Here is a 13,439-nt window from a genome sequence, read left to right on the forward strand (position 1 = left end):
ATAAGGGCCGAGGTCTTGATTGATTTTGTGGGACCATGGCTTTTAAATGATCAAACCATTAAAGAGTGTCAAGTAGTCAAACCAACTAACATGTTTGCATAGTATAAAATAAATTGACATGTTTGCACAGTATGCATAGAAATCCCCCATTGCCCAATCAGAAGATAGCAGGTCGCTTATATCAGATTTCTTGATCCAACATCCTCTCACTCTGTATCTCTTAGTCAGTAGACATGGAGGATGGGAAGCCTGATCTGCTGCTGGTCAAAGAGGAGACAATAGAAGACGAACCAGAGAGCATTGATCTGCTGAGTGGACTAAAGATGGGGGAGCAAGGTAAGGGAGAAATACATTACCGTTCAAAAGTTTGGGGTCACTTAGAAATGTCCTTGTTTTTTGAAAGAAAAGTACTTTTTTTCTTCTCCATTAAAATAACATACAATTGATCAGAAATACATTGTTCATGTTGTAAATGACTATTGTAGCTGGAAACGGCATATTTTTTATGAAATATCTACATAAGCGAACAGAGGCCCATTGTCAGCAACCATCACTCCTGTGTTCCAATGGCACATTGTGTTAGCTAATCCAAGTTGATCATTTTAAAAGGCTAATTGATCATTAGAAAACCCTTTTGCAATTATGTTAGCACAGCTGAAAATTGTTGTCCTGATTAAAAAAGCAATAAAACTGGCCTTCTTTAGACTAGTTGAGTATCTGGAGCATCAGCATTTGTGGGTTCGATTACAGGCTCAAAATGGCTAGAAACAAAGAACTTTCTCCTGAAACCCGTCAGTCTATTCTTGTTCGGAGAAATGAAGGCTATTCCATGCGAGAAATTGCCAAGAAACTGAAGATCTCCTACAACGCTGTGTACTACTCCCTTCATAGAACAGTGCAAATGGGCTCTAACCAGAATATAAAGAGGAGTGGGAGGCCCCAGTGCACAACTGAGCAAGGGGACAAATACATTAGAGTGTCTAGTTTGAGAAACAGACGCCTCGCAAGTCCTCAACTGGCAGCTTCATTAAATAGTACCCACAAAACACTGATCTCAACGTCAACAGTGAAGAGGCGACTCCGTGATGCTGGCCTTCTAGGCAGAGTTGCAAAGAGAAAGCCATATCTCAGACTAGCCAATAAAAATAAAATATTAAGATGGGCAAAAGAACGCAGACACTGGACAGAGGAACTCTAACACAACGTGCCATTGGAACACAGGAGTGATGGTTGCTGATAATGGGCCACTGCACGCCTATGTAGATATTACAAATAAAAAAAATCTGCAGTTTCCAACTCCAATAGTCATTTACAACATTACCAATGTCTACACTGTATATCTGATCAATTTGATGTTATTTTAAATGGACAAGAAAATGTGTTTTTCTTTCAAAAACAAGGACATTTCTAAGTGACCCCCAACTTTTGAACAGGAGTGTACATATAGCCTACATACAGTAATAGATCTTCAATGGGAATAGTGATGCACCTGGCTATTCTTTTTTTTCTTCATTCATAAAATTAAATCAATGCAACTTATGTTCACCTACAAAAACACATTATAATGTATGAACTTGACCAGGTAATTGACAAAAAACCCACCATATGTAGAGTTTCTATTCTCTAACCTCTTCCTGCAGGAGACTGGGTGGCCATCTTGGATACCCAGACCAGTGCAGCCAAGAGCCCAGGGGACAACATCATTGATCAGGGCAGGACCAGAGGTGATATAGTGGAGGTCAGTGGATGGGACAGCATCCTCAACTCTGGGCTGGGGAACAACACTGTTAACCACAACCAGAAACAGACAGGCGAACAAAAAACAACATCCACACTTAGTCTCCATGACAACAGACTGGCTGAGACCAGGGCGAGGAGTGGATTTGGTGTGCAGGGCGGGGACGGGGAGGTGTCCATATGCGGCGGGAGAGAACAGACACAGCCTTGGCTAGTGATGTTCCGGCCTGCTCCTATTGTTGTGATTCAGAGAGACTGATGGCATCTCAGGTTAACCCTCTAACAGGTGCCGCCTTCAGCCTGCCTTCTACGGGATACTGGTGTCTTATAATGAGGAAATAGTGCCCTAATTACTTGATATGAAGTAGTAAAGTATTCCAAAAATGTATTTAATCAAAGCGAGGGTAGCAGATGTACAGAAAAGGGAAAGTGTTACCATAGTTAGAAAAAATATTCTACTTTTCAGGTGTATCAATTTGTGCAATAAAAGTAGTGTATGACCATTTTGTTGAAATTAAATACAGTGCTGACCGACTTGGTTATTTTTGTATCATTGCAGGGACTGAGTTTCAACACATGGACATTAAATTAAAATTTAAAAAATCCAGTGGCTCCATGTCTTATATAAACCTTTATGCTTTTCGGTACAATATTTGTTTTCAGTCTGCAGCCCATGAAGACCTGCTGATATCCAATGTTACTGGTGGGAGAGAGTGGACCTCTGAGGTGGCTGGCCATAAACCCTGGACCCGGATCAGGACCCTGGATCAGGAGCCTTCGCTCTTCATTCCCGAGTCGGAACCAGGACACAATCGCGAAGTACAGAGACTCCACCACACAGAACACAACCAGTGGACAGGTGGACTGAACAACCTCAGTCCTGGTGGTCATCAGAGAGACAGAGGCTCCAATCAGGGATCCAGTCTGCAGCCCAGACCCTTCTCTTCACAGTCTCAGTGCAGGGATGAAGCAGGGCCTGGAGCTGATAGAGATAGACCCTCCTGTTCCTATGATACAAACACCACAGTATCCATGATGAACAGAGCAGGTCAACCTGGGCTTCAGCCTTCACAGAGAGTGGTGGGAGACCCCCCTGGTGGTAGTTTTTCAGCAAGTCTGTCTTCTCCTTCAGGTTCTCATCTAATGCCTGGTGACTGGGTTCATGGAAAGCCTGGGCCTGGGTCTAACCTTCCTCAGTTTCTTCCTGGTTACCCCACCAATACAGACAGGGTCAGGATGGGTGTACAACACGAGAGGTACCTAGCCTATAACACATCACATAATCCCAACAACACCCAAACAATGGCTAGAGGTCAGGGAGGGAGCTCAAAGACTAACAATCTGAGGGTGGTTCTACCTGCTTCTACCTCCTCTGGTGTCATTGGGTCACAACATGGGAGGCCGAGCATTAGGACGGATGCAGACAAGCCGTATGCCTGCCCCACATGTGGGAAGAATTTTGCTAAGGCAAAATATGTGAAGCAGCACCAGACCATTCACACCAATGAGAGGCCCTTCAAGTGCAAACTATGTTACAAGAGCTTCTCCTTCCTGAGTATCCTTATCAGACATAAGAGTGTCCACAATGGGGAGAAATCGTAGCAGTGTGGCTTGAGTTTTACGCAGGGGATATCTGGGAACTATTCTTTAGCTTAAATATTATTGTTATCATGTGAAGTGTCTTGGGGTAAGATAGTTTTTTGGATTACTAAGTCCCTCAGTATTTGGGCATGCTGTCTTTCTCACAGGATACAGACTTCTTGTTTGGTGTGCTGGCATAGCTATAACACTGTCATTTAAGTCTATATTCACCCTTTCAATTTGGTTTTGCCTGTGTACTATTCATAACAAAAATAATGTCCCTCTTTTATATAACACCTTTATAACACACCCCTACCCCCAAAAATTATTTGGCATAATCAGGAGGCATCTGAAAATAGATGATCAAATCGGTTAATGAGAAATTATGTTATCTTTTTATTTGCTTCAAAATTTGACTTTGTTTCCTTGAATTCCTTGGCTTCCTTCAAACATATTGTCACATATTGTCCTTCGAAACATATTGTCACAACAATGAGGCAGATATTTCACCAGATGTATAAATGTGAAGCATCCATTTGGTGTTGCCACTCACGACCAAATATGGTGATGAGAGGAAGCCCAGTGGTCGGCAGTGAGAGAAAATGGAGCGAGATTGATTTTGGCCGACATTCTGTTCATTTTCTCATCAATTAAACATTTGATCTCAATACAGTTTTCTGCTTTCAAAACTATAATCTGTTAGGAACAGAGTGGACTAAGTTTGGCAGACTTTGCCCTTTGCCAAAACACAATACCCCATAATGACAAAACCAAAAAAAGGTTTTTAGACATGTTTGCTCATTTACAACCTCAAGTCTTCTTGGGGATGACGCTACAAGCTTGGCACACCTGTATTTGGGGAGTTTCTCCCATTTTTCTCTGTTTGATCGGGTTCATGTCCGGGCTCTGGCTGGTCCACTCAAGCACATTCAGTGACTTGTCCCAAAGCCACTCCTGTGTTGTCTTGGCTGTGTGCTTGGGTCCTTGTATGGTTGGAAGGTGAACCTTGGCCCCAGTCTGAGGTCCTGAGCGCTCTGGAACAGGTTTTCATCAAGGATGAAATGGTCAGAGTCCTTTAGGTGCCTGTTGGCAAACTCCAAGCGGGCTGTCATGTGTGTTTTACTGAGGAGTCGCTTCCGTCTGGTCACTCTACCATAAAGGCCTGATTGGTGGAGTGCTGCAGAGATTGTTGTCCTTCTGGAAGGTTCTCCCATCTCCACAGAGGAACGCTGGAGTTCTATCAGAGAAACCATCGGGTTCTTTGTCACCTCCCTTACCAAGGCCCTTCTCCCCCGATTGCTCAGTTTGGCCGAGACAGCCAGTTCTAGGGAGAGTCTTGGTGATCCATACTTCTTCCATTTAAGAATGATGGAAACCACTGTGTTCTTGGGGACCTTCAATGCTGCAGAAATGTTATGGTACCTTTCCCAGATCTGTGCCTCGACACAATCCTGTCTAGGAGCTCTACGGACAATTCAGTATTTCAGCCACACCCGTTGCGGACAGGTGTATAAAATCAAGTACACAGCCATGCAATCTCTATAGACAAACATTGGCAGTAGGATGACCTTACTGAAGAGCTCAATAACTTTCAACGTGGCACCGTCATAGGATGCCACCTTTTATCACATTTCTGCCCTGCTAGAGCTGCCCCGGTCAACTGTAAGTGTTGTTATTGTGAAGTGGAAACCTCTAGGAGAAAGAACGGCTCAGATGCGAATTGGTAGGCCACACAGGCTCACAGAACGGGACGGCTGAGTGCTGAAGTGAGTAAGAATCGTCTGTCCTTGGTTGTAACTCTCGCTACCGAGTTCCAACCTGCCTCTGGAATCAACGTCAGCACAAGAACTGTTCTTCGGGAGCTTCATGAAATGTGTTTTGGCGGATGCCAGGAGAATGTTGCCTGCCCGAATACATAGTTCCAAATGTAAAGTTTGGTGGAGGAGGAATAATGGTCTGGGGCTGTTTTTCATGGTTCTGGCTAGGCCCAGCAAACAATGATATTCAAATTGTATTTTTATTTCACCTTTATTTAACTAGGCAAGTCAGTTTATAACAAATTCTTATTTACAATGACGGCCTACCCCGGGCCAAACCCGGACGATGCCGGGCCAATTGTGCGCCGCCCTATAGGACTCCCAATCACGGCCAGATGTGACACAGCCTGGACTCGAACTAGGGACTATAGTGATACCTCTTGCACTGAGATGCAGTGCCTTAGACCACTGCGCCACTCAGGAGCCCATTCTAGAAGATTCTATGCTTCCAACTTTGTGGCAACAGTTTGGTGAAGGCCCTTTCCTGTTTCATCATGACAATGCCCCCGTGCACAAAGCGAGGTCCATACAGAAATGGTTTGTCAAGATCGGTGTGGAAGAACTTGACTGGCCTGCACAGAGCCCTGACCTCAACCCCATCGTACACCTTTGGGATGAATTGGAACGCTGACTGGGAGCCAGGCCTAATCTCCCAACATCAGTGCCCTACCTCACTAATGCTCTTGTGGCTCAATGGAAGCAAATGTTCTTGCAGCAATGTTCCAACATCTAGTGGAAAGCCTTCCCATAAGAGAGGAGGCTGTTATAGCAGCAAAGGGGGGACCAACTCCATATTAATGCCCATGATTTTGGAATGAGATGTTTGACGAGCAGGTGTCCATATACTTTTTGTCATGTAGTGTACATGTGAGCCTGAAATGGAATGAGGCCGACCTGACTGCGAGGCAAGTGCTGGCTGGGGCTGCTGAGCAGCACAGGGAAATTAGTGTGGAAGGGGCACAGTGCGTCCGAATGCTGATTGTTTATCAATAAATTATTGAGGGGGACGAATCGACCCATTCTGAATATTGTGGGTGACATTAATATCTTTGGAATCAATGTTTGTGGGTGAGATTAATATCTTTGGAATCAATGTTGGTAATACCATGATTATGGATAGTCATGAATGAGTCGTGATTAATGATGAGTGAGAAAGTTACAGAGGCATAAATATCATACCCCCACCCCCCCAAAAATGCTAACCTCCCCTGTTATTGGTAATGTTGAGAAGATACCATGTTTTGGGGGTATTTATTAGGATCCTCATGACTCTACCTGGGGTCCAAACAGAGTTAAAACAGTTACAGTACATCAAAACACAACAACAGCCTACATCATAAATAAAACAATACATCATACAAAACATTATTACATTATGAAAAAATGTACAATATAAAATCCACAATGCCACAACATTACAGTGTGTATGTATGAGCGTGTCTCTTCGTGTTTCCGGGAGGTGTTTTGTCGTCTTTTTTAAAATCAGATTTTACTGCCCTTCTGGCATGAATTCTACAAGGTGATGCATTGCTCAATTCATATCAAGGGACCTAACGTGTACCAGGAAAACATTCCCCACACCATAACACCAGTCTGTACTGTTGACACCGGGCAGGATGGGGCCATGGACCCATGCTGCTTACGCCAAATCCTGAATCTGCCATCAGCATGACGCAACAAGAACCGGGATTCTGCTGCAATGGCCCATCCGTGACAAGGACCAAATAGTTGTGCGTTCCGAGATGCCGTTCTGCGCCGGTATTTTCCTGTTTGTGGCCCACCTGTTAGCTTGCACAATTCTTGCCATTCTCCTTCGACCTCTCTCATCAACAAGCTATTTGCGGCCACAGGACTGCCGCTGACTGGATTTTTTTTTTTTGTTGCACTATTCTCGGTAAACCATAGACACTGTCATGCATTGTAAGCCCAAGAGGCCGGCCGTTTCTGAGATACTGGAAGCGGCACGCCTGGCACCAACGATCATACCACACTCAAAGTCGCTTAGGTCACTAATTTTGCCCATACTAACGTTCAATTGAATAGTAACTGAATACCTCAATGCCTGTCTGCCTGCTTTATATAGCAAGCCATGGCCACGTGAACCACTGTCTGTAGAAGCAATTGTATTGTACCAAATAAACTGGCCACTTAGTGTATTTAGTACTAGCTTATTGCTTGCCATCCATTCTAAAACTGACTGCAGATCTTTGTTAAGTGTAGTATGGATTTCACTTGCTGTGGTAGGTGACTAATGTTGAATAGGTATACTAATAGGTATACTAATGTTGAATCATCAGCATAGATAGACACAGGCTTTACTCAATGCTAGTGGTAGATAATTTGTAAAAATAGAAAAAAGTATGGGGCAAGACGGCTACCTTGAGGTATGCCAAGCTCTACCTGGTTTAAGTTTAGAGAGGCTTCCATTGTCTGTGTTCTGTTAGATAGGTAACTCTCAGTCAACGATATCGCATAGGATGTAAAGCCATAACACATTTTTTCACCAGCACACTATGATCGATAAAGTCCAAAGCTGCACTGAATTCTAACAAAAAAGCTCCCACAATCTTTTTCACAGTATTATTTTCAATTTCTTTCAGCCAATCATCAGTCATTTGTGTTAGTGCCGTACATGTTACGTGCCCTTCCCTATAAGCGTGCTGAAAGTCAATGTCAATTTGTTTACTGTAACATAGCATTGTATCTGGTGAAACACAATTTCTTCCAGAAGTTCACTAACGGTCGGTAGTAGGCTGATTGTTCGGCTGTTTGAACCAGTAAAGGGTGTTTTGCTCTTCTTGGGTAACGGTATGACTTTTGCTTCCCTCCAGGCGGGAGGGCACACACTTTCTTGTAGGCTTAGATTGAAGACATGGAAAATAGGAGTGGCAATATATGTATATACAATATCAAATCAAATGTATTTATATAGCCCTTCATACATCAGCTGACATCTCAAAGTGCTGTACAGAAACCCAGCCTAAAACCCCAAACAGCAAGCAATGCAGGTGTAGAAGCACGGTGACTAGGAAAAACTCCCTAGAAAGGCCAAAACCTAGGAAGAAACCTAGAGAGGAACCAGGCTCTCTTCTGGCCAGTCCTCTTCTGGCTGTGCCGGGTGGAGATTATAACAGAACATGGCCAAGATGTTCAAATGTTCATAAATGACCAGCATGGTCGAATAATAATATGGCAGAACAGTTGAAACTGGAGCAGCAGCACGGCCAGGTGGACTGGGGACAGCAAGGAGTCATCATGTCAGGTATTCCTGGGGCATGGTCCTAGGGCTCAGGTCCTCCGAGAGAGAGAAAGAAAGAGAGAAGGAGAGAATTAGAGAACGCACACTTAGATTCACACAGGACACCGAATAGGACAGGAGAAGTACTCCAGATATAACAAACTGACCCTAGCCCCCCGACACTACTGCAGCATAAATACTGCAGGCTGAGACAGGAGGGGTCAGGAGACACTGTGGCCCCATCCGAGGACACCCCCGGACAGGGCCAAACAGGAAGGATATAACCCCACCCACTTTGCCAAAGCACAGCCCCCACGCCGCTAGAGGGATATCTTCAACCACCAACTTACCATCCTGAGACAAGGCTGAGTATAGCCCACAAAGATATCCGCCGTGGCACAACCCAAGGGGGGGCGCCAACCCAGACAGGATGACCACATCAGTGAATCAACCCACTCAGGTGACGCACCCCTTCCAGGGACGGCATGAGAGAGCCCCAGTAAGCCAGTGACTCAGCCCCTGTAACAGGGTTAGAGGCAGAGAATCCCAGTGGAAAGAGGGGAACCGGCCAGGCAGAGACAGCAAGGGCGGTTCGTTGCTCCAGAGCCTTTCCGTTCACCTTCCCACTCCTCGGCCAGACTACACTCAATCATATGACCCACTGAAGAGATGAGTCTTCAGTAAAGACTTAAAGGTTGAGACCGAGTTTGCGTCTCTGACATGGGTAGGCAGACCGTTCCATAAAAATGGAGCTCTATAGGAGAAAGCCCTGCCTCCAGCTGTTTGCTTAGAAATTCTAGGGACAATTAGGAGGCCTGCGTCTTGTGACCGTAGCGTACGTGTAGGTATGTACGGCAGGACCAAATCAGAGAGATAGGTAGGAGCAAGCCCATGTAATGCTTTGTAGGTTAGCAGTAAAACCTTGAAATCAGCCCTTGCTTTGACAGAAAGCCAGTGTAGGGAGGCTAGCACTGGAGTAATATGATCACATTTTTTGGTTCTAGTCAGGATTCTAGCAGCCGTATTTAGCACTAACTGAAGTTTATTTAGTGCTTTATCCGGGTAGCCGGAAAGTAGAGCATTGCAGTATTCTAACCTAGAAGTGACAAAAGCATGGATTAATTTTTCTGCATCATTTTTGGACAGAAAGTTTCTGATTTTTGCAATGTTACGTAGATGGAAAAAAGCTGTCCTTGAAATGGTCTTGATATGTTCTTCAAAAGAGAGATCAGGGTCCAGAGTAACGCCGAGGTCCTTCACAGTTTTATTTGAGACGACTGTACAACCATTAAGATTAATTGTCAGATTCAACAGAAGATCTCTTTGTTTCTTGGGACCTAGAACAAGCATCTCTGTTTTGTCCGAGTTTAAAAGTAGAAAGTTTGCAGCCATGTATATGTATAGCCATGTATAGCCATGTATATGTAGTCCGCTACCATCCTAAATAATTTTCTATCCAAGTTGTCAGTGCTAAGTTGTTTGTCATTATAGATGGATAACACTACCTTTTCCCCACTTCCACACTCACAATAGGGAATTAAAAGTTACAATGCTTGTCTTTCATCATTTGGTCAGTTATGCATGGGTATGAAGGTTCAGAGTTTGTTGTTGTCATGCCTAAATTTGCCAACCTTGCCAATGAAAAAGTAATTAAAGTAGTTGGCAATATCGGAGAGTTTTGTGATGAATGAGCCATCTGATTCAATGAAGGATGGAGCCGAGTTCGCCTTTTTGCCCAAAATCTAATTTAAGGTGCTCCAAAGCTTTTTACTATCATCCTTTCTATAATTTATCTTCGTTTCATAGTACAGTTTCTTATTTTTGTTTAGTTTAGATACATGATTTCTCAATTTACAGTACGTTTGACAATCGGCTGTGCAGCCAGACTTATTTGCCATTCTTTTTGCCTTGTCCCTCTCAACCATACAATTGTTTTATTCCTCATCAATCCATGGGGAATTAGACGTTTTTACAGTCCATTTCTTAATGGGTGCATGTTTATTAGTAACTGGAAAAAGCAATTTCATAAATGTTTCTCCTCATTACACACAACAGATCAGCAAATATTATTTACATCTTCAAAATCGGACTTCCTACACAACCTCATGTATGATCTCTTATACACAATTTTAGGCCCAGCCTTTGGAACTTTGGTTTCTGATCACTTTATCCGATGGGTGTGGATACTTCTTTAGAGCAGATTTCTGCAGCATTAGTAAAGATGTGATCAACACATGTGGATGATTTATTTCCTGTGCTGTTTGTATGTAGGTTGAATGATTACCTGAACCAGATTGCAAGCACGGGTTACATTTGGAAGATTTTTGTTGAGTGGACAGCTTGATGAAAACCAGTCAATATTTAGGTCACTCAGAAAATATACCTCTCTTTTAATATCACATACACCATTGAGCATTTCACACATTATCTAGATACTTACTGTTAGCACTCGGTGGTCTACAGCAACTTCTCTTTGTGCCTCTGTAGCTTTCTCCCTCATCATTATTCACAATTCATATTCATAATTATCCATAATCATGGTAGCATTTATATTAATATAGCAGTGTTCAGAAACATATTATATTCTTAATTACAATAAAAGTTACTTCAAAATGACACAGTATTCATTATTTGCCATTCGTTTATATCGCTTCATAGGAAACATTTGATCTCAAATCCAAAATGCTGGAATAGGCTATAGAGCCAAATTAAAGCTTCACTGTCCAAATAAATAAGTAAGGCAGTGTACATAACCATGTTATAACCATTAACCCTTTGTTAACTTGAATTTGAAACAGGCTTGTAAATACCTGGTTTTAGAGAGACAGTATACCTAGGCTAGATAAACCTAGGCTAGAATGTGCATCTGATGCACATTCAAATGTCATTTAAAAAAATCATCACTGCAGAGCTCTCCCTGTCCTCTGCTGTGCCCTGATTGTATTACTACTGATGATATTTGGAAATGTGCATGTACACCCTGGCCCATCTACTGTTGCTATCACCTATTCTGACTTATGCTCTGATATCTGCTTCACTGATTTCTACTCTTGTAAAAGCCTGGGTTTTCTGCACGTTAACACTAGAAGCTTATTACCTAAAATTGATCAATTGAAAGTGTGGGTTCACAGCTCCAGTCCAGATGTGTTGGTCATTACTGAGACGTGGTTAAGAAAGAGTGTTTTGAACATGAATGTTAACCTTTCTGGTTATAACCTTTTTCGGTAAGACAGCTCTTCCAAAGGTGGTGGAGTGGCAATCTTTACCAAGGAACACCTTCAGTGCTCGGTTGTCTCCACCAAGTCTGTCCCCAAACAATTTGATTTGCTGGTTTTAAGCATTAAACTTTCAAATAGCTCTTTGTTGACTGTCGCTGGGTGTTATCGTTCACCATCAGCACCTGTGTTTGTAATGGCTGCTCAATGAAACAACCTGTCCTGATTTGTCATAGACACTTGCTAAAAAACTTTAATAAGCAAGCCTTCCTTCATGACCTTGAATCAGCTTGATCCCCTCTGTCGAAGACACTTGGACCTTATGTTTTGATATTTTCAGTGGTATTGTGAACAAACACGCCCCCCATAAAGAAAATTAGAATTAAAACTAGGTTCAGCCCCTGGTTTGATAGTGATCTGGCATAGTTACTCTACCTCAAGAATTCCATTTGGCGAAAGGCTCGGCTATTACGCATTCATGTGTCTGTCTCCCAAATCTCTTCATACCAACGTGACAAAGATGTCACCATTGCCTTTGATTCTAAGCAATATTGTGCTGCTATTTGTATTGACTTGGCCAAAGCTTTTGATACGGTAGACTATTCCATTCTTGTGGGCCGACTAACGAGTATTGGTGTCTCTGAGGGAGTCTTTGGCCTGGTTTGCTAACTTATCTCTCTCAAAGAGTGTAGTCTATAAAGTCAGAACATCTGTTGACTCAGCCACTGCCTGTCTCCAAGGGAGTACCCTAAGGCTTGATCCTAGGCCCCACGCTCTTCCCAATTTACATCAACAACATAGCTCAGGCAGTAGGAAGCTCTCATTCATTTATATGCAGATGATTAAGTATTATACTCAGCTGACCCCTCTCTGGATTTTGTGTTAAACACTCTACAACAAAGATTTCTTAATGTCCTACAATCTTTCTCTGCCCTTAACCTTGTTCTGAACACCTCCAAAACAAAGGTAATATGGTTTGGTAAGAAGAATGCCCTCTCCCCACTGGTGTGATTACTACCTCTCAGGGTTTAGAGCTTGAGGTAGTCACCTCATACAAGTACTTGGGAGTATGGCTAGATGGTACACTGTCCTTCTCTCAGCACATATCAAAGCTGCAGGCTAAGGTTAGATGCTTATTTATAAAACCATCTTAGGCCTCACTTCTCCCTATCTGAGATACCTACTGCAGCCCTCATCCTCCACAAACAATGCCCGTTCTTCCAGTCACATTCTGTTAAAGGTCTCCAAAGCACACACATCTCTGGGTCGCTCGTCTTTTCAGTTCACTGCAGCTAGCAACTGGAATGAGCTGCAAAAAAACACTCAAACTGGACAGTTTTATCTCCATCTCTTCATTCAATGACTAAATCATGGACACTCTTACTGACAGTTGTGGCTGCTTCTTGTGGCTGCTTTGTGTGATGTATTGTTGTCTCTAACTTCTTGCCCTTTGTGCTGTTGTGCCCAATAATGTTTGTACCATGTTTTGTGCTGCTGCCATGTTGTGTTGCTACCATGCTGTGTTGTCATGTGTTGCTGCCATGCTATGTTGTTGTCTTAGGTCTCTCTTTATGTAGTGTTGTGGTGTCGCTTCTCATGATGTGTTTTGTCCTATATTTTTATTTCTAATCCCAGCCCCCATCCCAGCAGGAGGTCTTTTGGTAGGCCATTATTGCAAATAATAATTTGTGCTTAACTGACATGCCTAGTTCAATAAAGGTTCAATAAAAAAAAATAAAGGACAGTTGAATATTTACCTTAATGAGGTGATGTAGATGGAATAAAATAATTATATTCTATTCTATTCTACTATGTTCTTGCTAACACACTGTTCTTTATAAACAAATCTGA

General features: G+C 42.9%; 1 protein-coding gene across 2 annotated transcripts in view; it reads left to right on the forward strand.

Moving 5' to 3' along the window:
* LOC110498515 (uncharacterized) overlaps positions 1 to 13,439 on the forward strand; it is a 39,052-nt gene that overhangs the window by 13,545 nt on the left and 12,068 nt on the right. Inside the window, exons 4-6 of one of the 2 annotated variants that reach the window (XM_021575173.3) lie at positions 225 to 336; positions 1,641 to 1,738; positions 2,401 to 10,989. In XM_021575173.3, the coding sequence (XP_021430848.3) occupies positions 225 to 336; positions 1,641 to 1,738; positions 2,401 to 3,339 (1,149 nt within the window). In that variant the 3' untranslated portion in view covers positions 3,340 to 10,989. Of the gene's footprint in view, positions 1 to 224; positions 337 to 1,640; positions 1,739 to 2,400; positions 10,990 to 13,439 lie in introns of those variants that run through there. The other variant, XM_090210490.1, reaches the window with a different exon arrangement.

The sequence above is a fragment of the Oncorhynchus mykiss genome, chromosome 19 (genome assembly GCF_057628025.1).
Source record: "Oncorhynchus mykiss isolate SJ-2025 chromosome 19, ASM5762802v1, whole genome shotgun sequence".
In the NCBI taxonomy this organism is placed as follows: Eukaryota; Metazoa; Chordata; class Actinopteri; order Salmoniformes; family Salmonidae; genus Oncorhynchus; species Oncorhynchus mykiss.